This window comes from Rhamphochromis longiceps, linkage group LG5, assembly GCF_057381845.1.
Source record: "Rhamphochromis longiceps isolate RC_006_pf linkage group LG5, R_longiceps_female_GT1.1, whole genome shotgun sequence".
NCBI classification, from domain to species: Eukaryota; Metazoa; Chordata; class Actinopteri; order Cichliformes; family Cichlidae; genus Rhamphochromis; species Rhamphochromis longiceps.
Genome location: NC_140561.1, coordinates 15,635,671 through 15,663,160, shown reverse-complemented (window position 1 = coordinate 15,663,160; position 27,490 = coordinate 15,635,671). Strand labels below are relative to the sequence as shown.

At 41.4% G+C, this 27,490-nt stretch overlaps 2 protein-coding genes across 6 annotated transcripts in view; one reads left to right on the top strand and one right to left on the bottom strand.

The window, feature by feature from the left end:
* The window catches only part of tacc1 (transforming, acidic coiled-coil containing protein 1), a 31,251-nt gene extending 4,345 nt beyond the window's left edge, over positions 1–26,906 (top strand). Inside the window, exons 1-13 of one of the 3 annotated variants that reach the window (XM_085406106.1) lie at positions 12,763–13,495; positions 15,319–15,428; positions 17,507–18,827; positions 19,635–19,698; positions 21,609–21,834; positions 22,433–22,497; positions 22,759–22,884; positions 22,971–23,047; positions 23,156–23,199; positions 24,150–24,313; positions 24,405–24,511; positions 24,643–24,763; positions 25,325–26,906. In XM_085406106.1, the coding sequence (XP_085262232.1) occupies positions 13,335–13,495; positions 15,319–15,428; positions 17,507–18,827; positions 19,635–19,698; positions 21,609–21,834; positions 22,433–22,497; positions 22,759–22,884; positions 22,971–23,047; positions 23,156–23,199; positions 24,150–24,313; positions 24,405–24,511; positions 24,643–24,763; positions 25,325–25,390 (2,652 nt within the window). In that variant the 5' untranslated portion in view covers positions 12,763–13,334 and the 3' untranslated portion in view covers positions 25,391–26,906. Of the gene's footprint in view, positions 1–12,762; positions 13,496–15,318; positions 15,429–17,506; positions 18,828–19,634; positions 19,699–21,608; positions 21,835–22,432; positions 22,498–22,758; positions 22,885–22,970; positions 23,048–23,155; positions 23,200–24,149; positions 24,314–24,404; positions 24,512–24,642; positions 24,764–25,324 lie in introns of those variants that run through there. The other 2 variants (XM_085406108.1, XM_085406109.1) reach the window with 2 other exon arrangements.
* On the bottom strand, positions 319–6,650 carry aggf1 (angiogenic factor with G patch and FHA domains 1). 3 transcript variants are annotated; one of them, XM_085406105.1, is made up of 16 exons: positions 6,568–6,650; positions 6,418–6,482; positions 6,060–6,259; positions 4,977–5,076; positions 4,706–4,884; positions 4,472–4,603; positions 4,175–4,372; positions 3,916–3,985; positions 2,752–2,860; positions 2,464–2,515; positions 2,246–2,347; positions 1,988–2,153; positions 1,745–1,824; positions 1,513–1,640; positions 1,326–1,425; positions 319–1,223 (listed from the first exon to the last, which is right to left on the bottom strand). In XM_085406105.1, exons 3-16 carry the CDS (start codon positions 6,249–6,251, stop codon positions 975–977), a joined length of 1,857 nt encoding a protein of 618 aa, XP_085262231.1. In that variant the 5' UTR covers positions 6,252–6,259; positions 6,418–6,482; positions 6,568–6,650; the 3' UTR covers positions 319–974. The 3 variants fall into 3 exon arrangements, with proteins under 3 accessions (XP_085262231.1, XP_085262229.1, XP_085262230.1); XM_085406103.1 differs by lacking the exon at positions 3,916–3,985 and adding an exon at positions 3,032–3,473; XM_085406104.1 differs by lacking the exon at positions 3,916–3,985 and adding an exon at positions 3,032–3,473 and having other exon boundaries at positions 6,418–6,629.
* Positions 26,907–27,490: the final 584 nt, after the last annotated feature.

Below are 27,490 nucleotides of genomic sequence, written 5' to 3'. Positions count from 1 at the left end.
CCTACATGACTAACTCATGCAGTTATAACAGCATCAGCAAAGACACTTTAAACGTGCTAATGGATTTTCATGGGCTGTACTATACAAACTAAAATACAGACCTTGTGCTAGATTTCCCTTCTCTTTGCGCTCGGTGTGAGACAGACTTGCGCACACATGCAAATATTCACACACCCTAAAATGAACCCGTAGATAAGGTTGCATAGAGATGGGACTGTTAAATGTTTGCTCACTGTAGTTCCAAGTATGTGGATGTGGTTGTCCCTCTGCTTTTAGCAAACATAGAAGTGACAATAAAAGACGCAACACCACAATATGTCAAAGTAAATCAAACAGCACAGATAAGTTTAGCTTGTTCAGAATATTGTTTTTCTTTTTTAAAGGCTTGGGGGGGGTTGGGGACAGTAACACAGAGAAGTTGTGACTTGACATGGTGAGCTTTGATTTGTCTGAACAGATCCTCAGTCGTCATCATAAAAAAGGAAAGAAAAAAAGATCTCAATGCGAGAAATATTGCTTCACTGTGTCAATGTTTGCTTGAGGTTATTCGCATCCTTGTTTGTACTAGCAGGAACAGTGGCACCTCTGCCCTCTGTGTGTGTGTGTGTGTGTGTGTGTGTGTGTGTGTGTGTGTGTGTGTGTGTGTGTGTGTGTGTGTGTAGGCAGTTCAATCCTTCAGCAACTCTTATTGTGGTCTACATTAAATAAGAGTTACCTAACCACTGTAAGTGAGGATATAACTGCACAGCACTGAAAGACAGGTCAATAATGTTTATTTGTTTGTTTTTACGGTGGCAGTAAAATAATGAGGGCATATCCTGTACTCTTAAGAATAGAGGTAAAACTCAATTTAGTCTCAACTGGTTGCATGACTCTTCACAGCTGAGGAAATAAATGAAAACGACACATTTCCTCTTGGTGTCAATATGCGTAAGTGCCCAGTTTTTAAATCTGTGGAAATTCTCTTCTGACTCCTAACTTTGGCCTTCTGTTTCAAAGCTGTTCGGTGTGGTCTCCGTCTCTTCCGATCTGACCCAGGCTTTGGGTGAAGTGTTCTTCTGGGTTTTGGGCACGAGCGAGTCAGGCTGGCAGGTATCAGCGAACCTCTCTCGCGCCTTCTCCCAGTTCTTTTGGGACTTTGATTTAGTCAAAGACGCGTCGTCCAGAGACATGGCGGCAGCTGCTCCCAAACCCGACTGGGACTTTCGGATTTTCAGTTGAATCTGTGAAGACGGGAACGGAAAAGGAAGACAATTGAATCACATTGCTGTTTTGCACTGAAACAAAGGAGAACTTCCACCAGCAGAATCAGCGGATCGTCTTACCGGGTCTTTCATTCCGGTTCCCATTTTACCCAGTCCCTCTCCTTTCTTCCAGCCCATCTTTTCCAGCATCTTCCGTCCTTTATTCACTTCACTGATCTCCCTTTTGGAAAACAGACACAGTGAATGATCAACACTTGAATCTAGCATTTCCCATCAGGTGGAACTACAGCCATTTGCTAACACTTACTCATGAACAGAAGCCGGTGCATCATCGCGTTGGAAAGCACCCTCACTGCCCACTGTTTGCCTTCGAGATTCTGCTCGATCCTTATATTTGGGGTTCTTCAAGGCTTTCGTCTCCTCAAAGTCACCGCTCTGTTTGCAGAAAAGCAGAGAAATGAGTGCCTCCATTATTATAAAAAAGGAAAAGAAAAGACAAGAGGGTTAAAACTTATGACTGCACCAAGGTTTGCACTCACTTGCAGGCCATATTTGGCCTTCATCTGCTTCAGCTCTTTCTGTCGCAGTGATTCTTTATCCTCTTTGGTGAGAGCAGGACCTTTAGAAAACAACAGCGGCAAACTCAGGAGTGTAATCTCACACTGGGTAAGAGCACAGCTTTTACAACAAGAGCAGGCTCACTGTTGTTTCATGAATCTATGCAAAAAAAAAAAAAAAGATATTCCCCTCTCTGTGGACGTGTTTCACTTTAAGTAGCTCACCAGTGTTGTCTTCTCTCTTGTGCTTGCTGAGGTGAGCCATCACCTGACCGGGCTCACAGCCATCACAGGTATCGTTCCCTGAATGGATATGGAAGGACAACACAGTCTCTCCCATCTTCACTTCATCGCCGTGCATCAGTGCATGTGGCTCAGACTTGGTTTTGGGCTGCAGATGAAAGTATCATTGACGTGGTATCGGCTAAGTTCAGGTTTTGTTTGCTTTTTTCTTTTCAACTCAAACGTAAACAAAATGCTCACCTGTAAGATGCGGTTGCCATTGATCACCGTTCCATTCTGGCTTCCCTGGTCCACCAGCATGTAGCTCTGCTGCTCCTGGTCAAAATACACCTCTGCATGGAACTAGAACCACAAACATACTGGCATTTAGAAAGATCACATAAGCCTGTGTTAACAAAAAACAATCATTCATAACAGAGTAACTTCCATCCCTGCAGGAAAGCGGAAAGGAGAGGTACCTTGCTGACTCCCATTTCTGGTATTCGGATTGCGTGGTTCATATCTTTCTCTCTGAAAACACAAAAGACAGCATGTTGTCTTCACTTGGCTATTATATGACAGAGAGATCAATTTAACCTCTTTTTACTGACTACTCATAGTTTTAACAACGGCTCTGAAATCTTGTGAGTGATTTAATTCAAACTGCAACTAAAGTGCTAAAATTTCCCACTGTTGCAATGTGTGAACAAAATACACTTCTGCTGCCATGCAATCACCAAACAGCAACAGAAAACAACCCCACAGACCTGCCAATGGTGGCTGGAGAGTCGGCTGTGATGATGAACAGAGTGCCCACCTGCAGCACAGGAGACCTGACCACAGTCACTCTTACACAGGGAGGCCAGATGTCTTTGACTACAAGGAAAAAAAAATAAAGCGCCACATACTCATATTCACAAAAATATGACAAGTCTCAGACAGCTACAAGCATTACCAAAAAGTGACAGGTCCATCAAACAAACTTGCCCCAGATAAAACAAACTGTGCACGCCATGTGAGTTAATTCAGACTACTCTTACTTCTCACCTTCTTGACTCTGTGTGTCCATTTCTGATTCAGGACTTTCCATTGAGGCTGCGCTCGAGGGCGACGAGAACGAGGGGGTAGACTCCCATTCTTCCCTCTCTGACTCTGTGATCTCACCCTCTTCTGGTTCACTGTTCCCCTCAGATCCATCACTCCGAGTGGCCTTCTTTTTCTTTTTATGTTTTTCCGACTTAGATTTCTTCCTTTTCTTCCTTGAGTCTCCCTTATCGTCATGGTGTGAGCCGTTTTTCTGCTTTTTTCTCTTTGATGGATATTTGTCGCCGTCTTCTTTGCGTTTGGACGAGTCTTTTCTCCGTGGAGCCACATCTGGACTGCGAGACCTTCGTTTTGCTTTCCGTGATTCTGTCTTCTTCTTAGTCGTTTGCCTTTCAACACAGTCGGCCTCGTCTTCTTCCAGCTTTACATCGTCACTTTTCACTTCCTGTCATTAAGACAGTGAGCAGTGAAACTACCATCTGCTGTGAAAGCTGGACTTTGTACTGTGGATCCCCAATCTTTTGGCACAGAAAGCTTATAGACGGTCTCAGTCTTCAAAGAGAATACATTAAAGACCTTTACCAGGTTAAATCAGGCCTGACAGCAAATTCTAAGTGTTGAGCTGAGCTTCAGCAACTTATTATTTGCGTCCTTTGAGGTTCATGGGTTTACTTTTTCACTTCACTAACTCTTTATTAACCATATCTCACACAAAAGGATTGAATGCAGGCAACACAGAGACCAGGGTCAGTGTTTGACTCACTGTGTCACCTTTAAAGATTGTTAAGGTGCTGTGTACAATAAGAAGCTAATTTTCAGTTTTTTAAAGAACAAAAAGCAAACACATACTTTTAAATCTTTTGCACATTAATATTAAAAAGGTATACCTCTGTAGGAAGGAGTTTTCCAGTAAGAGGAAATCTTCATTTTAGCCAAAGAGTTAGTCACCTCTTGCACCTAGGTCAGAGGAATAGTCTTTAAGTCAACTAGCTTCATATAAAAAGAAAAAAAATATCTATTTGAAGACTGAGACCAGCAAAACAAATTGGATTTTAAAGAGGGAACTGAAAGGTCAAAGCCAGCTGTCAGCAACAAAATGTAACATTTTTAAGGAATGCATAAATAAAATCTTGCACTATTACATACCCTATCATCCTGTGATGTTTTCTTGACTCCTTTCTTGAATTTTCTGCCTTTCTTATCAGCGTCCGTTTTTTCTTGATACGGCTCTGCACTACTCTGCACAGCAGGAACCTCAATCCTGGAATGAAACTGGTATCGTCCACTCTCTGCATCGTAGTAGTAGTAAATGCCAGAGTTGGCATCGTAGTACAACTGACTGGCCTGATGGAGAGGGGTGAAAAATGTCAGAAATGTGTGCCAAACTAAACTTCCTCTAAAATAATTTCTACTATAAACTGCCAAACTTTACAGCTCACACACCGAGTCGTAGTAGAAGCCCGTGCTGTGGTCATAATACATCCCAGAAGTCTCATCAAACACAAACCCAGTCTGTGTCATAGCTTCCTCAGCAGTGGCCCTCAACATATCTGCTATAGATCCTCCATCGCTCCCCTGAAACACAAATAGTTTTATAATGGTGACTATAAATGGAATATGACTCTTTTTATAAGTATAGGAATGCTAACATAAAAATAAAAAGACACACATGGATACCTCTGTTGTGACCGCTAAACTGGTCTGGTCTGGCTGAACTGACACATCTGCAGCTGTTGCTTCATTTGTTGTTGAGCTCTCTGCTGCCTCATAATCAGCTGGCGCCGTGTTCAGGCTTTCCTGAGTGTCTGCTCCCTCCGAGTTCAGACCGTAGTCTCCATAGTAGTAATTATAATAATCTGAAAAGGAATATTAAAACAGCTTTAGGCTGTTTTTAAACTTAATGACACAATGAGTAAATTTCATTCATGCGCATGTGAAAGTAACACACCAGTTTCTGTCCATACATGTTCTTCTGTTTGAGTTTCACAGTCGACTTTGTCTTTATCTTTTTTCTTCCGTTCATGAATCTCTGCACTCAGCTGGTCGACCTGAACCAACACACATTGAGATAAAATTCAGTGCGCAAACATTCAAAAATTCAAATTGATTTCCTTTCTTGGTTTAAACCATAATGCAGAAAAATAGAGCACAACTTAGGTTAAAAAAAATAAATAAACCTTGGCCCTTTTGCCACTTTAAACATTAAACTGGCTCAAAATACACCTCAGAACAAACAAAACTACTATATGACATCATTTAGATCTAGACTGTCTAGATTATCTGCATTAATGCCGGTGTAGATTTTTGCATCATATTAAAGATGTCATATCTCATTATCATTGCTACAGTAATTCAACTCGTTTACTCGGTACGCAACAATAAGACAAGCCTGGTTATATCCGAGTGCTAGCCTCCAATTACCATTTAGTACCTCCAACAAAGCAAAGTGACAAATTTGTTTGACCACCACAAAAACACACCGCAAAGTACAATCAGGCTGAGAAAGAGGAGATACTGGCAACATGATAGTAAACATTTGACTCCATAGAGCATCATTCAGAGCACTCACTAGTTACACTCCATGTAACAGCAAGATCAAACACAAATGGAAAAAAACGATGAAGTTATTTGGTGGAAAATCAAGACTTTAAGCAGATGGTTTAAATACACAAAGCAGGTAGAGATTATTTTTCAATGTTTGTTCTGTGATAATATTGTGCAGCTCCTAAAGAGTTAGACAGTGAAGTGATTCTAATTACCTTTAAAGATTTCCAGATGAAAACACCACTTAGGCTAATGTTGTGCTGTTGTTTGATTACTAATGCTGTGCTACTGCTATCTCACTGTAACAGTGCTGCTGCTTTAAATTAGGAAGTCGGTAATCAATGACAGTAGCTCATTGGAAAATAAAATCGATCTCCATATTGTGAGAATTTCTTTATTGCAAAATCTTTTGTTGCATCGTGATATAATTTGGAGGATATGTCTCCCATCTCTATGATATGTTTGGCTTCTTTTCATTTGAACTGACCTGCTTCCTCAGGTCTTCGTTATAGCCCTCCGTGCTCCGCTGCAGTCTTTCGGAGTGGCTCAGCTGCTTCTGTAACTTGGCCAGCTCGGCTCGGCACTCTTTGAGCTCCTGTTTCAAAGATTCGACTTTCAGCCGGAGTTTGGCCACTTCAGGCTCCGTGTCTTTTTCTTCGTGACTGTCGTCGTTCTCCATTTGTTAACCTAAAACAAAACGATAGCGCTTAGCGGGTAGCAACGGGTATATGAAAAAACCTGTAGACCTGTCCGCATATGTAACACACGGGGTGTTTATCAAGTCATGTAACTGCACGCGTGTATAAGCTAACTGAGCACAGATATTAATACCTGTTTCTTCTTACCGTTTCTTTCGTTTTCTTGGTCCTTTTAGTTGTAAACTTCCTCTCAGCACGGAGCATGAGCCGACCTGAAAGTTGAAAATAAAGATCTTATAACTATCCTGCATGTGCGATACAGCCGAGTACATGTTTTGATGATAATTAGACAGTTACAGTTGGAACCGTGGAAATGTTTATAGTCCGGCCTGTTGGTGACCGCCATTTACTACTAACGATTGCGTCACGACGGAAGTACGTCTTCTTTAGGTGTGGCGGACTTCTTTCCCTGTTATGAGGATCTTTACCGCCACCTAACGGTGGACCGCGTTCATAGTTACACAAACCACTAAAATGAACAATTAATCTAACTGTTCGTCTTTTCTTGTCTTTCCTGTCTTTTTGTGCGTTCACATTTCATTTTTGATTTGTTTTGACTTACTTTGTAGGTGTCAGCTTCTCATTTAAATTACTGTTTTAGTTCAATTTTACATAAGAGGGAACAGAAACCCAGCAAAAGGCTGGCCCTGTTACCAGGAGGCTAAGAAAATTATTGCTAATGTTAATTTGCAAGCATTAACTATCATAAAAAGCATAGATATAGTTATTTTGTTTTGTTATGCTACGCTATCACATTTATCTGGATTTTCTTGAATGAATATACTGGCATTCAAAAGGCTTTAATAGGTTGCAATGCTGTGAAAAAGCATTGCCCCTTTTCTGATTTTCATTGTATTTTTTATTTTTGTATACTTGTCACACATGTTTCAGATCATCAGACATTATAACCTAATTACATAAAATGCAGTTTTTAATTGTTGATTTCGGCGGGGGGGGGCTCCAAATCTACTTGGCCTTGTGTGGAATAGTAATTGCCCATCTTGTTAAATCCTGAATTAACCATGATTAACTACTTTTTTTTTTAAACACTAAGTTCAGTTTCGCTAATGACACCTAAACCTAATTACTGCCAGACCTGTTGAATTAACCACAGGAAGAGCCGTTATGGACAAATGGAGAAAACAAGAAGCAATTTTCTCTATTTGTGGAACAGAAATGTTCGGCTTAACAAAATTATTCCAAGAGCACATGAACGGCTCATCCAGGAGATCACAAAAGAACCCAGAACAACATCTGAAAAACTGCAGTCCTCTTTTGCTTCAATTAAGGTCAGAGTTCAACAATATTCAACAATAAGAAAGTGTGAATATATCATCCACCGGAGAGCTCCAAGGAGAAAACCACTGCTGACCAAAACAGCGCAAAGTCTCACCTCACATTTGCCAAAAAACATCTTGATCCCCAAGACTTTGGGGAAAATATTCTGTTGACTGATGAGACAAAAGCTGAAGTTTTTCAAAGATCTAAGTCACATCTGCACTAAACTAACACAGTATTTTAGTAGTAGTGGTAGTGTGATGGTCTGGGGCTGTTTTGCTGCTTCAGGACCTGGACGACTCACCGTAATTGATGGAACCATGAATTCTGCTGTTTACTAGAAAATCCTGAAGGAGAATTTCTGAATCTCAAGCTTACTTGAGTTATGCAGCAGGGAAATGACCCAAAACACACCAGCAAATCTGCCTCTGAATGCCTCAAAAGAAGAAGAAAAAAAAGTGAATATTTTTAAGCGACCTAATCAGAGTCTGGAATAAAATCCATTTGAGATGCTTTGACCTTAAACCATTCATTATCAAACCCGTCAATGTGGCTAAATTAAAACAATTCTGTAAAGAAGACATGACCAAAATTGTGACGTCAAAGATTCATTATCAGAAATGCTTGATTGTAGTTCTTGCTCTTAAGGGTGGCAACGCCAGTTATTATGTTTAGGGGGCATTTATGTCTTTACACAGGGTGAGGTAGGCCTGAACATAACGGAAAAAACAAAACAAAAAACAAAAAAGTGTGAAATAACTCAAAACATGTTTTATATTTTAGATTCTTCAAAACAGCCACCCTTTGCTTTGATTACTGCTTTATCTCTTGGCATTATCTCGATGAGCTTTCATGTGCTCGTCACCTGTAATGGTTTTCCAACAGTCTTGATGGAGTTCCCAGAGGTGCTGAGCAATGTTGGCCCTTTTGCCTTCACTCTGCGGTCCATCCCAAACCATCTCGACTGGGTTTAGGTCAGGTGACTGTGGAAGCCAGGCCATCTGGCGCAGCACTCCATCACTCTCCTTCTTGGTCAGACAGCCCTTACATGGCCTGGGGGGGGGGGGGGGGGGGGGGGTGTTTGGGGTCATTGTCCTTTGAAAAAAATAAAATCCTGGTCCAACTAAACACAAACCAGATGGGATGGCATGTCGCTGCAGGATGCTGTGGTAGCCGTGCTGCTTCAGTGTGCCTTCAATTTTGAATAAATCTCTAACAATGCCACCAGCAAAGCACCCCCACACCATCACACCTCCTCCTCCATGCTTCACGGTGGGAACCATGCATGCATCCGTTCATCTTTTCTGCGTCACTCAAAGACAGGGCGGGTGGAACCAGAGATCTCAAATTTGGACTCATCAGACCAAAGCACAGATTTCCACTAATCTGATGTCCATTCCTTGTGTTTCTTGGCCCAAATAAATTTCTTCTGCTTGTTGCTTTTTCTTAGTAGTGGCTTCTTGACCATAAAGGCCTGATTCGAGCACTCTCCTCTGAACAGCTGATATATAGGTGTGTCTGCTACTGGAACTCTGTGTGGCATTTATCTGGGCTCTAATCTGAGGTGCTGTTAACTTGCGATTTCTGAGGCTGGTGACTCGGATGAATCTATCCTCAGAAGCAGAGGTGATTCTTGGGCTTCCTTTCCTGGGGCGGGCCTCATGTGAGCCAGGTTCATCGTAGCGCTTGATGGTTTTTCCAAATATTTTTTTCAAGACAGAGAACCAGTTTAACAATCACTTCCATGAAGTTAAGCCACGTCATGGAAAAAGTCACATCGAAAGGAGCCAGTTGAGGTGGCTTGGACATCTGACAAGGATGCCTCCTGGGTGAGGTGTTCTGGGTATGTCCCACTGGGAGGAGGCCCCGGGGCAGACCAAGGACACACTGCAGAGATTATATCTCTCGGCTGGCCTGGGAACGCCTTGGTGCTCCCCCAGACAAGCTGGAGGAGGTGGCTGGGGAGAGGGAGGTCTGGGCTTCTCTGCTTAGGCTGCTGCCCCCGTGAACTGGCCCCCTGGATAAGCAGAAGAAGATGGATGGATGGGAAAAGTCAGTTTTCTGAGTAATACACAAAAAAATACCTTCATAGCAATACTGAGCCTGTTGACTATGAACCGAGACTTTACTCTATGCGTGCTTGTCATATAGCAATTACGGTAAAAAAAGATAATGCATGGTTTTTATTAAGTTTTTCACCTGATGAAATTTTGTGAAGTTTTTCTGGTTGTTATTATGCTTTTTGACCACTAGATGCCTGTGCAGTCCACTGATTCTGCAGCTTGCCAGCTCAGAGGAGCAGATTACTGAGGCGTGGTGTGACATTTGCAGTAGTTTTACTTGCACTCATCTCTGGAAGAATGTGATCACATCTTGTAGTTTTTTCTTCAGCTAGCTGTTGAAAGTGCCATGTCACATTACCGCAAGTGTGTCACTTAGAGCTTCACACATTTGCTGGCCTGACGTGTTAGTTTTCCTCACAAGGCAGAAGTAAGAAACCATTGTGCTAGCATGGGTTATTTATTTGCAGGTTCTTCCTCTCCCATTTCTGTTCCTCAAACACACACACACACACATAGCTACTGCAGTCCTGTGGCAGCGTGCTCATTATTTTCCTTCCTCTTTGTTTTCCTTCTCCTCGGCTCTTCATCCTCTGCCCTTTATGTCCCATTCTTTTTACATTAATTAATTTCCGGGAACATTCAGTTAGTTTTCTGGGATTTGCTGAGACCAAGCCATCTCTTTGTGTGTCTGCACTTATTTTAGGCTCCACAGGAATGGCTGTTATATAATCACATGGTTCCTCTATTGTCTCCCACTCTATTTATGGTGATAGAACATTTAAAGTGATGACTGTTGACACAGCCTGAATACAGTTTGCACATTTGATCTCCGCATTGTTTCCAATATCGGTTACAGCCATATTGACAAAGAGACTAAACATAAGTGTGCAGTTAGTGTATTTGTAGTAGGAAAGTCAGAATTTCAGCTGATGTGTCAGCTTAGAATAAACATCACAGTAGCGGGAGAGGCCAGATTGTTATTCTGTCTGTTACTAGTGACTTTCTGTTTTCTAGAAAATGCCTGTTGGCTACCTCGTGCTGGGCTTGAAATCTGAGCTCTTTTGAGTTGTGTTTGGATTCTGGTGGTGCTTCAGACTCCTTGGCTGAAGCTTTCTGGTCTGTGGCTGTGGCAGCCGTTAAGTATGGGGTGGTCTTTTATCTGGAGACACACACACACATTCACACACACAGCTGCCTCATGCTGATGTTTATTGATGCCGTTTTTAGATAAGTAAAGCACTGGTCCACAAACCTCGATGGTTTGTAAATGGCAAACAAAAGATATTAGTACTCAGTTCAATGTTATTTTCTGGCTTTTTAAAAATAAAAAAAAAGATCTCAACGTATAGTTCTCATTTTATATGTATATTTTTTAGTAGGGGAGGTCATAGGCACCTTTACTTATATAACATGCTTATCCCTGTCTCGCATGCATCTTCAGAGACCCCTCACCACCGATAGAAGGAGCTATTTATAAGGTTTATAAGGTCTAAATATGCAGACTTCCTCTTCTGCACTGAAACACACCTTTGTTTCTATCACGCAAACGTGACGTAAATATCGATCAGTGATCAGGATTACCACTCGTGTAACTTGTGGGCAGATGCTAATCTATTCTCCTAGTAAAACCCAACCCAAGGTAGGACTTTGCTGCTACTCTGTGACTTTAAAAAAAAAAAAGTAAAAATGTTGTCTTTCACAAACAAACATTTCACAGGCAAAAAAAATAAAATAAACAGATACCAACTCAAAGATAAAAGCACAAGTAGTTCTTCATGCTTGTGAGATGATGTCTTTAGTATGCAGGAACAGTTTTTGTCCTCACTCCAGGCACAATCTTTACCAGAATCAGACTGTAAATAAGCGGGTAGAAAACTCCACCCTTTCTGGTCAAATGTGGAAACTTTGAGCCTGACTGAAGCACGTCTGTGTATTTGCTCCTCGATGGGAACTTGGGAGGAGTTTAGCAGCTCAGCAGACGGACCAAGCCTTGAAGTTTCTGGCACCTTAATACAACAAGACTACAGAAATAGGATGTATTATTGTGCTGTCTGTCTGGGTGAACACAAGAAGCTTTTGCTGTTGCAGCAGGTGGTTGAAGGAGTGCAGAAAATCTACAGTAAAAACTGCTGTATGGCTCTTATTAGCCAGTTATACATGGATTTGCCACTGCCCCCTGTTCTATATGTGTATTGTGAGTGTTTTTCTTCTTTACTGACATCATTTTTTTGAGATTGTCTCTTCGTGTGATATATTAATTTACAGACATTGTCAGTAGCTTCACATCTGCAAATTAAGCAACTATGGAGCTCTGTAAGCTTTGTTTTTATAAATTCACACAACTGAGGGGATATTTCTAGACTTCTCTTGTATCTAGAACCACCTAGATCAACTTAAACTATTCTCCAGATGATCTGTTGCTGTGTTTGTCTTGTGTAAAAGTAAATAAAGGACTGATATAGTTGGCAGGATGATAGATTTTCTCAACTTTTAAGAAGTTCCCCTTTTATTGCATGTAATAAAAAAAAAGCACATTTGAAATCATTGTCCTAGAAGCAAGCCACTTTTGGGTTCTCTGTAACACACACACACACACACACACACACACACACACACACACACACACACACACACACACACACGTGCACACACACACACGTGTAAATATATTTCTTTTTCTGTTGGTTTTCATGGAAATGTAGTGAATGACTTTTTTGCTGTATTTAGAGGGCCATTTTATTGCTCTGTTGAGAGATTTAAGACCCAATTTTCTCCTTCTAAGTTGCTACAGTGGGGTGTTTTGTTCTTTTTACCACCCGTTCCTGACTGCGTTGAAGACTTTGGTTTCCTGCCAGTTCAGTGGTCTGAACTGCTACCTCAGACAAATTGAATCCAGCCAGGTATATCTCCTGGGGCTTTCCAACAGAAATGCAGAACTGGTCATGCATGTCTGGCTGCCACTGGATGGGAGAAACAGTTAACTGTTAAACAGTCTACAAAGGAGTGGGGGTGGGGGGGCTTTAAGATCCAGCCCCACATTCCTAACCTCTCTCTGGACTATAAAATGTGGAGCCCCAAACAGCTCTGCTCCTCCTCTACCTCCACTCCCTAGGCCTTCTCCTCCTCCTCCTCCTCCCTCGGTGTGTGTTTTGTGACTCCCTCCTTCTGCTTCAGAGTGGAAGAGCGGCCTGACAGGGACATACCATTCTTCAACCGTGGGGGAAGTCATGTAGAAGCCTAAAGAGAAGCTGCATTCATTCTTTGAGCTGACAGCTCACTGCCTTCCCCCACTGCATTTTCTGTCAGTGAGCTGTTCCGAGGTGGAGGGGAGAGTTTGTAGGGGGTTGAGAGGAGAAGAGAGTGAGCACAGCATTTGATAAACCAGCTGATCAGAGCTGAGGTATTCAGCCACAGAGACAGAGGGAGAGAGAGCGACAGAGACGAGAGCGTGACTGGAAATAAGAATAAGAAGGGCAGAGAACGCAGCTCAAGTCTTTGTAATTTTGAGATTAGTGCTATACAAGTTGGGTAGTGTAAAAATGTGTAGTTCCCTTCATGGGAAACTGAGAAGTGTGAGAAGTGGGAACCTCTATAGAAAGATGTGAGAGCTGTTGGTTGGGTGGAAACCTGAGGAAGAATCAGAAAAGGATCAGTCAAGTGCTGGAAACCAATCCACAGCTATCGGTGAGAGAGGGTCAGAGGACCCTGCTGGAATAAAGAGTGATGTCTTGGCTCTCACCCGTGTCATGGGCTAAATGGACATGGACGGCAGTGCGCGGGGGAGAGGGAGAGGAGGATGAAGACGGGCAGGAGGCCAGCGAGGAGAGGGAGCAACGTGGAGAGAGAGTAGACGAAGACGAGGAGGAGAGATCTCAAGGCTGCAGGCAAGTGTTGCGCTGGAGCCCCCGTGACTACTGTGTGAGCCACCCTGGCTCACACAGTTTTATTTACCTGCTCGTCGGCCTGTCAGGTTGAAGAATCTCTGCTGTTTTAAGGGTTTGATGAAATAGGCCGAGGAAAGGGAGGAGGAGAAAAAATATTGGTGTCATTTTTTATATTTCGCGTGCTGCGTTGTCCTGCAGGGCGGACACATTTGTGGTGTGGCTGTGCTTTCGATTGTCACCACGTTTGAGTGTTTTTCTTAGACTCACTGGCACGTTGTCAGATCTGTACAAGAACGCACACACTCACACTGCACAGGCAGGTAGCTCAACGAGGTAATCATTGCTCAGATCACACAAACACGACAGGCTCCCAAGTTATCAGGTCCTCGTGTACCTGCTTTGACACTATGGATACTTACTATTGCTCCAAGTAAGCTCACAACTGTTTCCACTCTTGCACACTCAACTAGACACAATATCCTGTCATCGGGTATCAAGTAATCAAATGACAAAATCCATGTTTACTATCCTGTGAAATTAGATTCAACCAGAGCAACAGCAATTCTTACTGCTAGATCTAATCGAATGATGCAATGTTATAAAATCACACATCATTTTATTCTGTTTTAATGTTCATATTCTGATTTAATACATCATTTACAGCTTGGATGTTACAGTTTCATACTTCATACCCCATGATTCTAGCAATGTAACAGGAAATAGTGGGCTGGCTTACTTGCACTTCCTCTTCCTCTATGTATCTTTCACTTTATCTGTATTTCACTCCTTCACCAGTTCAGACAATACTGAGTCTTTCCAAGGCATAATGCAACAGCAGAGGATAATAGCTGGGACAGTGGCACATTTAAGTTGCAATAAAATGTGATTTTTATATTTGATTTTTGTTACTCAGAATCCTCTAGATGTCAAACTTAATTTACATCATGCGTCACTTGTGAAATGGCTCTTCCTTTCAGTGTAGGTTTAAATATGCATTGTCACTTGCAGATATCTTTATATAAGAAAAACATGTACATTTTCAATATTTCATCTCAGCTCATTAAGAAATGCTGCTGTAGTAAATGAAAAGACGTCTGTCAGCACAATTCTTTGACCTTAAATTATAAGCAATGAATGCTTAAAATTTTAGAAAGAAATTCTGGTTGCTTGTTGCCCTGACTGTCCTGTAATTGTGAAAAGGAACAAAGAAAATGAAAAAAAAAAACATGAATTTTTCTCTTATTTAATTGTTTATCAATTACTTAATTACTTTGCTGTGTTATGATTTTCCATGGAGCAGTTTTTTATAAGTAAAATTAATTTTAACAATTTGTTTGCCCTCCTTTACATCTCCCAAAGACCGACAATGCGCAGTTTTTGTTGGGCCAGTTCTGGTCCCAGGCCTAATGTTTAACACCCCTGCTCTAAATCAATATAGAAATCATTTCCGGTTATTCTGTAGTACTATTAACCCCCAGGTGGTGATGCTACCACCAGGGGGTTGCAAGATGTTGTATTTTCACCTCTTCATGCTTCTAAAAAGTATTTATTTATGTAGCACAAGAGGCGAATTCCACCCTTGGTCTGACCTGGGACTATCTGTACATTATGATACCATGAATCAATATAGTGCATCTGTTTTTTTTGTTTTGTTTTGTTTGGTTTTCATTTTTATTTGTCTTTCATTTTTATTTTTGGCAGCAGGAGTTTTTCTGTCTCGTGCTCTCTGTTTTTGTAATATGATCACTTCTGTGCTCCTTTCTAATGTTTTGAATGTTTTAATCTTTCTCTCTCTCATATGTATCTCTCGCTGACTACCACAGCTCTGACTCAGAGGGTCATTTTGGCACTCCTGAGGCAGCGACTCCTGTCCGCGCCCCGCCGACCATCCCAGGAGAGCTGGAGAACAACAACTCTGATGCAGACAAAACAGGTGAGGCCAACAGCAGACAGACAGAAATGCGATGATGAGAAGCTGTCCACTGTAACATCTTAACAGCAGTAGCTCTACAATATTCAACATATGAGAAGAAATGCGTGTTCGAGTGCACAACACAAAGCAGTAGCTTCAAGGTTGCCATGGAAACAAGGGTAGATGCTTCACTAAATGCTCAGGTGTCACATTTGTGTTTATCTTCATAGTCAACAAGAGGGACATGTGTTTAGAGTGTGTCAACAAAATAATGTTTTTTTAATGCTAAAATGAACGTTTGTGTGATTGAGTAATGACTTACGATGTGGGGTACAGACAAGCAGTCAAATGCAGAATGCACTTCATTAAACATAATTAAGGTTAATACCTGAAGGTGGCCAAATATGCTCTGCATGCTTGGTATGTAAGTTGGTTTGCAGATGAGGAACGATTTTGGGTGTGATGAAGCCTTGACTTTGTCCTTTGAATCACCAAAAGGAGGAGCCTGTAGCAGAGTGTGGGAAAGGCCTTTGCTCTGGAATTCAACAGGTTCAACAAAAGCTTCATCTAAAGCCCCGCCCTGCTTTGTAGTAGTCACTGACAGAGGTCAGTATGAAGGGAGCACAAAGCAAGCCATGGGCCCAAAGCTATCATGCTTTGGGCCCATGTTGATTTTTAGTAGTTGATTTTTAGTAGTCCTCATATTTGTGTGGCTGTTGTGGTTTTAGTAGGATTAAGTCCATCCTGTAAAACAGCTCCAACAACATTTTATAAAAGAGTAAGTTGCAAAGGTCAGAAAGTGTGGAGAGAGGAGGGAGTTTCCATTCAAACTGCAAACATCTCTCCCTACAGCTGTTTCTAAGTTTGATCTCGGGCAGGGAGGAGCTGAAGCATCTCTGGAAACATCGTTGAAAGTAAACATGCTAATGCCAGTGTTTGCCTGTGTCCATCCAAAGTCTCCATTACTACATCAGCATCTGCGTGATGACAGTTTATAACTATTTTATGGGTGTGCAACTCACTTTAGATGACGGACCATATAAGCCCAATTTGATCTCAGCGGGGTTAAATGAATCACTACTATATTATAACCTATTAAACTGTTTTCTGTTGACAATGTAACTGAGATGCAATCTCAGGGAAATTTTCTCCACACTGACTCAGTGGGCTTTATTTACAAGTGTACAGATCACAGTCGATCTACAAGAACCGAAAACCATCACGTGTAGAGAATTTTGGATCTGCATAACAACAGTTTTTAATACTACTGTAGCTTAATATATTACTTTAATCTTTAGGATTCAAACAGCGTCTATAGATCAATAAAAGTAGGATTAATTAGGGTTATGTATTAAGTATTAATGAGGACCTTTTGGTAGTGTGGTTTTGCCCTTCTCTCTTATCTGCAGAGTTAAAGGTGTGGTCACAGTTAGAGATGTGACTGACATCTGCCTGGGGTCACTACAAGTACAGATCACTGCCTATACTATTTAAGGCACATATGACATTTTATCAGATAGATAATTTTCATGTTATTGGTGAAACAGGCAGTGCAGCTTAGTGAGATCTACCTGACATGACAAGCGCCACCAACAGAGTTTATATTTGTACTAAAGGAGTCAAAAGTGACACTTTGGCGACATCCGACTGGAACTGGGTAGAAGTATCGGCAGGCTTTGCTTGTTTCCTGGCAACATAATGTTACATGAACACGGCGAGTATGACAGGCGTGCTGAAATATGCTGTGGTCTCAAAATCTTCCCTTGAGCTAATGATTGCGCCACAGCAGCCACCATCACTACTGTCTAAAACACACACAACATGATAAACCACTCCACCTTTTTAATTTTATTTTCATATGCATGAGTTTGTACAAATGTCATGGCCCTCATAGTAACATATTACCATGGCAACAGCAGCAATTGGAACAGTTGGCTGGTGACTAACCTGCTTTCAGAGAGCCAATCAGATATCACTGACATCTGAGCTGGCGTGTTATTAAAGAGAACAGCACTGGCAGCAGGAGTGTGTATTAATTTTTAAGACTTGTTTTGGTTTTATGATTAATTCTGGTGTTTTGGGTCTCATTTCTTCCACAGAGTTGGAGCAGGAGGAGAACCTGATAGTGACTGCTCCTGTCAGGGATCAGGACACTCTGCTCAGCCACAACATGGGTCAGGATGAGCCTGCAGTCCCCATGGGTGGCCCGCTCGAAATAAACATTCAGACCCTAGAAGAAGAACAAACAGTGAAATTTCCAGCAGATTTGGGCTCTTTGCCTGCTGCTGATTTATCCACACAGAAGGAAGTGGCTCCATCCTCTGAGTCATCCCAAGTCCCAGCTACTCTTCTAGCAGCTGATCCAGTCCCAGATCTGGCTTCAGCTCTGGGTCCTGCTCTTTCCTCAGAACCAGATTCAATCCTGAGCAGTGAACCTGAAATCCTCTCAGCTCCAGAGCCCCTTGAGGAGAAACCTCCTGCTCAACCAGAGGCACAATACAATGGCCTGTCCAACGAGGCAGAGCCTACTCAAAAGAGTAAAACGAGGAAATCCAAACCTCCGTCTCTGAAAATGAAGTCCTCGCTGAATAACGCTGCTAACACAAACGAGGAAGAAGAGCTTCCTGTCCCTAAGGTCACATATAACTTTGACCTTTTGGATGAGAGCTTTAACCCATTCACCAGCGGCGGATCAAAAATCCAAAACTCTCCCCCACCGTGTGAACCGGGCTCTTTCCCCAGACTCGAGCCACTCGGAGAGGCCAGCTCAGCAGCACAAGCACACTCGGAAACAACAAATCCATCATCTGAGGTTAAGCCCATGATGATGGAGTTTGGCCTGGATGAAGGACCAGCCAGCAGACCTCCTCCAAAGAACCTAGGAGGGAAAAAGACAATCAGTAAACTTGCTACAAAGAAGCAGAAGCCCAAAGGATCCGAGGCTTCCTGCAAACCTGAACCAGAACCCACAGTGTTAGAAACACTTTCACAGCCAGCACCAGAACCAGTCCCCCAGTCTATACCAGAGCCAGTTTCAGAGCCTGATCTGGAAGTTTCTCTTCCAGTTTCAGACTCTTCTACACCTTTGAACTTGGACGATGTTCCTATTCTTAAGACAGGATCATATAACTTTGATCCCAGTCAGTCAGATGACCCAAACTTCAATCCATTTGGTAGCAATAGCAAGGTGAATAACTCTCCAGTGCTTCCTAGAAGCTCCTACAGCTTTGACCCGGACAATATTGATGTTTCTGTGGACCCTTTTAAACCTTCAAAATCTCTGAGCAACGAGGACACGTCCAGTACCTCGTCTCTGCCGGAGAAAAAAGTAAAAGAAGGAGAGAAACAAAAGGCAAGGCAACCTCAGGTGGAGAAGAAAGTGAGGCAGATTCCCAAGAAAAACAAAGAGAGAACAATCAAGTAAGTCTCAAAAACATGAAAACCTTCTTTCTTGCCCCATGAGCTCGAAGCTCTGAGGTCATAACATTATCACCGATACACTGGATATTCACACAGTTCTCAAACGTGTTATATTCAGACTCTCAAAGTGCTGTTACAGCTGTAGCCATTGGACCAGTTTCAGCTTTTCCATGTCTGTTGGCATCTTGTGTTTATTGCCAAACTTTATCTGCTGATTATTAAAAATGCTGAGCCAAGCACCTCCAGTCGCTCACTTGCTCTCCTTTGTCTCTTGTTCTTTGTTCCCTTATCAAAATCCCTCCTTCACTTGCTTAATCCCTTTCATCCTTCATCTTTCCTCCCCCTCGTCTGTCGTGCAACCCGTAAACTTTTCTGCTTTTGTCCTATTCTATTGGCCTCAGGACATCTGAACAAGTCAAGTTTCTCTGTTTTCTGTTGTAAGTACTGATGCACGTTTCTCTCACGCATGCTTGCTTCGCATTTTACTCTCATCGTGGTATGCGCTGCAACAGGACCGGCTTACAAAGAAGCATGTGAGGGCAATATATGTCTTCCTCACTTTCATTTCACATGTTAGAGATGTATGTTACATCTTGTGAGCTCTCCAGATGTTTAGCAGCACCACTATGATTCTACATGTGTGTATGTGCATCACTGGTCTTTCTTTGATATCTGGCTAAACACCAAAGCAGAGAAATGCTCACAGCTCAATGGTTGTGGAAACAGTGTGTGTTAATTAAAGTGTCACAGCACGTTTAGTCTATAGATTGTAACTTCTTGCATTATTTTTTTGTGCTTGTTTTGTAGGAATTCCTGTAAAGTAGAGAAATACGATGAAAGCCAGTCCTTGGTCCTTGACGTGTGTAATCAGGTAAGTGTTTGTGAGGATGTGTGTATGTGTGTGCGACTGCTTCACCTTACTGCAGTGACACCGCAATGTTCATTATTCAGCAGCTCTGTCCACCATCACCTCTGAACACACACACACACACACACACACACACACACACACACACACACACACACACACACACACACACACACACACACACACACACACACACACACACACACAGTGAGAGCGAGAGACAGAGAGGGAGTCACAGAAGCATCAGCAGTGTCTCCAGCTCTGCAGTACTGTCTTGGCATGCTGACAAAATTGTGACTTATCACTCTGCAGTCAACATATTAGTCTCCTGCTTCCACCTGTCCTCAGCAGCAACACCTTCATCATCCTCAGGAGAAATCCTGAAGATATGGCGTCACTACAGAATACTTAACTTACTTTAACAATATTGTGAAGATCTTCATTGTTATCTCACTGGAACTGCTTGCTGCTGACCTAAAATATACCGTGTAAAAAATGCCCATGTAACGGGCTAGGATCTGTTCCTTTGTACAAGGAGGAATGGGTGGAGAAGTGCCAGAGTCCTGTGAAAATCACCTCCATCAGGCCACTCATGATGATGTTTCTGACCAAACGATCAGTAATGTGGCATGGCTTCAGGCCCCTAAGAGCAGTCAGGGTACTGTTAACTGGCTAACGCGTGGAGGTCTCTGTTAACCCCCACGTTGGCCCTCTATATCTCTCCTCATGTAAGAGCCCTTCTCAGTCTTAAGTGCCTCCACACACTTAAGACTGTGCTAGGGGACACAGCAAACCTTCCTTCTGGACTACCCGTGGCACCCGAATAAGCTACAGGTATTGTTTCATGGTACTGGTAGTGAGAAGGACAAAAAGCAAAATAACTAAAATAAAATACAAATACATGGTATTAAAAACTAAACTAAAACTAAACATTTTCAAACAATAAAAGCTAAATGGAAATAAGCAAATCAACTCTGGAAACTAAAGTGAAACTTCAGCAAATTAAAAGCAAAAAGTCGAAGAGAAAATTTACAAAATCTAATGAGAAAATGGAAAACTACAACAATTCTGACCTATGACTCATTAAAGCATAAAAATGCACCTTATCTGGTAGATGAACCAGTGTTGTGTCTATGCATACAGAAAACTTTGTTACTAGCAGTCTTTCACAAAAAAATTTGATTTGTTCTCATTTCTATAACTGAATCTACAAAAAATGCCAAAGATACCACAGTTCAATGAGCATGATAATATACTGATTAAATAACATTTTGGCACCAACACAGTGTGTCCCAACAATCAATTACCCCCAAACTTGGCATATTTCATCATGGTGTGCAGCTTATCCTTAAAAGAATGAAAGAAACTGGACAAATGAAGAAAAAAAGAAAAGGTAGCTGCCCTAAAAAACTATCTACAGCAGATGAACGTTCTTAAAAAAAACAGCAAGACTCCAGCAAAGACCTGAATCGAGAACCGAGAGATGCATCTGACGCTTCAGTTGATCGACCTACAGTTCACTGAATCCTCGTTAGAAATGGACTCAGCACAAGGGTGGCTGCCAAGAAGCTGGGAAACAGGGAGAAAGGCTGAGGCATGGCAAGATGCACAAGAACCAAACTGAAAGGGCCAAAAGGTCTGATTGAGTGATGAATCCAAATGTGACAAATTTTTGGTCTGAATAGTTATCAATCATTATGCTGGAGGCATAGTCAGGACTTTTGCACAGTACTAGTGCCTAAAGTGATATTTTGTGCCCACGCATTCACCAACAGTGCCTTTAGGCTGTGTGTGTGTGTGTGTGTGTGTGTGTGTGTGTGTGTGTGTGTGTGTGTGTGTGTGTGTGTGTGTGTTGGGAAGGGGGGGGGGGGCTTCAGAATCTCATAAATAGAATAAATTCCACTGTGATGCAGGATATATGTACAGATACCTCGCTCTCCCATGTCCAGGATGAGGATGAAGTGGTGGTACAGACCCCAGAAATCACTCAGCGAGTTCATCATGCCACTGATGAGGAGAAACTGGCCTCCACTTGTATGATGGGACAGACAACAGATAGCCAGCAGGAGAGAGAGGAGCCAGAATGCAATAAAGCACCTGCAAAAAAGCAGCTAAGCAGTGATCCAGTGATAATGGATGGTAAGCTCTACAGTGACATTTGTACAGACATGGCCTATTTCTGTTTAGAAGTATGAGTATTTAAGTATTTAAGACGGTAATATAGAGTGAACGGAGGCTTTGCTTGGATAGAACTTGGCTAAAAGTTAAGGTAACGTCTGAGGACAATGTTTTTAAGTCAAAAAGCACAATATCTTAGATTTTCTTTTAAATCAGCCTCAGTGGAAAGGATGCTTACACAGCAAGTTCTATTAATAAAACTGATAAGACGATGTGAACGAGGAAGGTGATGCGGTTACATAATTTTCTCAACAACTACTGCGTCACGCTTAAGGGAGGGGAAGAAAAATGTACCAGGCATGCTCAGCAGTATTCTGTCCTGGATAAAAGAAATGTATAAATACTACACTGGGCAGTATTTATACTGCTCCCCACAGTTGTGCATAAGGACCAGCCATGCAGTCTTTTCAATAAAAAAAACAAAAACAAAAAGCACAGAACTAGACAAATAGTAAGTATGAACTCTTTACTTCATGTGCATTTGATTGTTTTTGAAAACTGTGATATGGATAGTTACAGTAGTTTTTCTTATTGAGTTACGTGTTTGATCTTGTCAAAGGTTCTGAGACAAAGGTTGCAGACCAGCTGGAGGAGAAGGACAGCTTCAGCCTGAAAGATGATATAGTAAGTGGACTATAGGAACAATAGCAAGGGGGTATAAATATTTTAGCATGACAGGATTGTTTTTCATTGTCAGCTGTTCTTCGGGTTAGCAATAACAGGTCCAACTATGCTCTCATTCATAGCTATTTCTGCTCAATGAATCACAATATTTGTCTAAGATAACATCACTTGCACCTTATGGCCAAACCAGATTTTGTAATATTTATTGTAGTGTAGCTACTTGCCTCAAAACAGCCTCAAACAATATGTTTCCTTCCACAGAGTGCGATGTCCACAACAACAAAACTGACCTGCAATGAGGGCCCTGACACAGCAGCCCTGTCCCAGGACAGCGTGCCTCTGAGCGAGATGGACAAAGCTGCAGTGCTAACCCTGATCAGAGAAGAGGTAAAAGGGCCGGTTGTTATTATGCTCAACTGTTTATTTTTGATCATAGCTGGGTTTTTAATTTTATGTCTCTCCTGTCTAAACAGATCATCGTTAAAGAGATTGAGGTCAATGAATGGAAGAGAAAATATGAAGAAAGTCGAGCAGAGGTTATGGAAATGAGGTACGAGGCATTTGTTTGTCTGAGTGCTCCTGTCTATGTTATATTAAACACAATTGAACATGTGAAAACAAAGATGACAGTAACTGCTTTGGGTTTTTATTCTGACAGGAAAATAGTTGCAGAATATGAGAAAACAGTCGCACAGATGATTGGTAAGTTGCTGCCACCTAGTGGTGATTTTGCTCTCCATGAATTTGTTATTATCCACTACGTTACTGCTCCAACAACTGTGTGACTTCTTCAAACAAACCCCCAAATCAGATGGACATTTTGTTTCTCTGATCTATGTGGATATTTATACAAAAAGGAAACCATCATGTATCCATTACACGTCGTTTTTGCGCAACCGCCATCAGACTATTCAATTCATAATGTACATCATAACAGATGCATGGATGCAATGCAACAGCTGAGCACACTTCAGCCGTGCATTTTATTTTGTATATGTTTTTTTACTTCTTTTTTTTTTTTAACATTCTATGCATATAATCTACACGTGTAATACCAACCTACTGTGTAATAGACAGTCTAATAGGCTGCAGTCTTTTTAATTTGTTTTTAACAGCCTATAGGTAATATGTAAGGCTGTATTACAGTTACAGTGTGGTGGAACAGAACAGCACAGTCAGTGGCTTCAGTCTTTTTTTGGGGGGGGGGTTGCCTTATTGGTCAACGGCTATAAAAAATAAAGTGTCAGGTTTCACTTTAGACCTGTGCTGCTATCAGCTCGACCTTTTACTTCCATCTGCTGTCTGACATTTTTCACCAGCATGACCTGTTGTTGACTTTCAAGCCAAGTACATTACACTGTATACCCATATAAATAGCCTGTTGTTTTCTATGTTTCTGTTGTTGTTGCACTGACCTTAAACTGAGGACCACCACTAACCAGAAAAGCTAGGAGTCCCACTCTAGCCTGGGATTAATCTTGTATTTATTTGTTACTTTGGAAAAAACACAGCATTGTCATAAAACATTATTTCTACACTGTCTATTCTGGATTTTTAATGTGCACTCATGTGTTATCGCATTACACTGTTTTGTCTCACAGCTGTTGTGTGTTTTTGGCCCTTATTTTATACTCTGGCTCATTTATTTACAGAGGATGAGCAGCAGCAGAAGACCCTGTCATGTAGTAAGTCAGTGAGACAGCTGACCTTAGAGAGAGATCAGGCCCTGGCTGACCTCAACTCAGTGGAGCGCTCCTTTGCTGACCTCTTTAGGCGGTATGAGAACATGAAGGGAGTCTTGGAGGGCTTTAAGAAGGTCAGTAGAGTCTCAGTATGAATCACATGAGAAGCTGTGTGGGCCACCTTCGCATAACTTGACTAGACCTGTTTTACATGTGTCTCTCCAGAATGAGGAGGTGCTAAAGAAGTGTGCTCAAGACTACCTGATGCGGATCAAGCAAGAGGAGCAGCGATATCAAACCCTCAAAATCCACGCTGAGGAGAAACTCGACAAGTAAGTCTGCAATTTAGGCTTCCAAGATTTCATTTCTATTCAAATACTGACTCCTGAAATTCCATTTACATTTCAAAGCTAGGCGTCATTTCTCATTCTGACATTGTCTGACATCGTTTCTTCTGTAACAGGGCCAGTGAGGACATAGCCCAGGTACGTGCCAAGGCAAACGGTGAGAGTGTGGCCCTAAATGCAAGCCTGAGAAAGGAGCAGATGAAGGTGGAGTCACTTGAAAGAGCTGTCCTTCAGAAGGTAGGATAAGAGCAAATTTAATTAAAATGATCTGACTGTGTTTAACTGTGTTAGTGATGGAAAATTGTGCTGAAAAACCTAGGTAATTAAGACTGAAAGCTCTACTGGGTCTTGTCTGTGTGCTGAACACACTTTTCATTTTCTTCTGCAAAAAGATGTCAAACAAGACGAGTTTAAGCACCAGTGTCTGACTGTTGAATGAACTGCTGTTTGCAGTCATTTTTTCTGGAAGTTTTTAGTCACTGCTTCACGCAAATCCTGATGTTTCCTGTCACTTCTTTTTTATTTGGGTTAATCTTCAAGATAGTGAAAGGGATGATTTCCTGTTTTCCTTATTTTACTTCTATAAATAGAACACAGTCCAGCAGAATAGTGATTTTAAATGCACTTAATTTACAATGATCTGAACTGCCCACTAGAGGGCAATGTTCTGTTTACTTAAAGCAAAATCGTCAAAAGAAGGACAAGCTGCAGAGTCCCACTAACTCCATAAATTCTGAATGGCTTATATGTTTAAGTTTTAGCACATTTAACTCTAATTTTTTTTTCTGTCTTTTACAGAATCAAGAGATTGAAGAGCTCACCAAGATCTGTGATGAACTGATCGCCAAACTGGGAACAGAATAGGACGCCTTTCATCAAACTATGTGGCTCTTAATTGCTTCCTCTTCAGCTCCAGATTTTTCTCACAACAACATCTGCTTTAAATCTTTTACATGATCATAGATCAGGCACATTGCAACTTTCATTGCTTGTTTGTTTAAATATACAGTATATTACTGAAGGACAGTATGGTTGCACTTGCTCATTTTCTCCTTTCAGACTGAAATACGATGAGAGTACAACTATTGTTGTGTTAGTCATGTCAGGACCATTGAAGAAGCACACAATTATAACAGGATGTAATGTTGTTGTTTGTTTTTTTTAATAAGTCACTCAATGATTTGTAAACCTTTGCTTCAGGATTTACAGTAAAGTATCATTTTACGTTTCTGGGATTTACCCATTTTCAAGGGTTGTCTCATCACGTCTCGTCTCATAAGGATTTTCCACCCCCATTTTACACTGCATGTGTGCAGGAGCTAAGGGAAAAGATGACGCTGGCAGGGATGCATGCACATTTTCTTTACACCAGAGCACATTTATACTGCAATTAACTGCGTTAATAATACAATCCATGTGCTGAGTGCCTAAATGGATCATTTTGTATAGTTTTCAGGTCATTTATCTCAGATTAAGTAAGTTGCCTTTCAGTTTGTATTTCTTATTTCACAGGTTTACACAGTGTGTCCTTCAGTTATACGTGGGTTTACATTAAGCTGTTTTTAAATCTTGGGGATTGTTAAATATAAAGAGCACTTCAAAAGAATCAAATATTAAATCCAAGTTTTTAATCACTTTGATGATACTTTGACTTTAATATTGTAAAACCTGCTTTTATTATGCTCTAGTACAAAACCATGTGGCATGTTTCATTTTCGACTGCTCTGCATTTGAGTGTGGAAAAGTTACCAGTTGCCATAAAAATTATTTGGGGTTGTGTCCATATTTTATTTATGAGCCAAAACATTGCTTGTGCCTTTTGAGAGAAAACAAAAGAAAGACAAACAGGTTTATTTTTTTTCTTTGTGCAGTTGTTTCCAAGCTGTTTGCAAAGAGTACTGTAGTCAGTGTATTTCTTGTATGATTGAACTGCAGTCAGTTGCAGTGGATTTGCAGTTTCAGTGCTATCACCTTCAGCAATAGATCAGCGAGGCCTGTCGGGTTCATTGTACATCTTTTGCTGTATCAATATTTTCTGGTCTGATTTCACTTGAATAAGCACACGAGTGCATTTTTGGTTCGAAGTGTATAAAAGACACATTTTGTACAGTAGCCTTCATTACATCAGCACAATCAATTGCCAAATGTCACAGCAAAATGAAGTGGGTTTCAGTGTGACCTCATGTCCCGTCGTGGTGGTGTTAACATTAGTTGGAAGGTGCTTTTAAAATTCACAGTTATAGTACATTTTATACTTTATAAAAAGAGTATTCATAATTGTGTTGCTAATGTTTGTAAAACGAAAGAATTACGTATACTCAGATTGTATGTCAACTGTTATATTTTGTGCATTCCTTAATAAATGGTTAAGATTTAATAATATGCCACTCTCCTTCTTGGTCACAATCATTTAAGCTCGTTTAAATCATCAGCTTCCGTTGTAGCAATAAATAAATGAAAACAGAGGCAAGCTAAATAGGAGTCATTGCCTACTTGCATGGCCAGTCTGTCGCAGGGCCAACACACAGGGACAGGCAACCATTTGCACTCATATTCACTCGCACATTCACAGCTAGTTGCAATTTGGATTATCCAAATAACCTATCCCAAGCTGCATGTCTTTGCACGGTGGGAGGAAGCCGGAGGACCTGGAGGGAACCCATGCAAACACCGTGAGAACATGCACACAGAAAGACCCCGGCCTGATGGTGGAATTGAACGCAGGACCTTCTTGCTGTGCGGCCACAGTGCTAAATACCATGCCACCGTGCTGCCTTAATTTCAACAACAAATTGATTTAGATGTGTAGACTACAAAAAAAACTTCAGTCACCTATGTGAAATGTGATTTACATCCCCATGTTATGTTGCAGCTTGAATGAAAATACAGCCTGCTTCCTGTTCCTCTGGGCTCGAGTGGGGCTGTCAATCATTTACATGTAACGGAATCTGTGGAAAGCAGGTC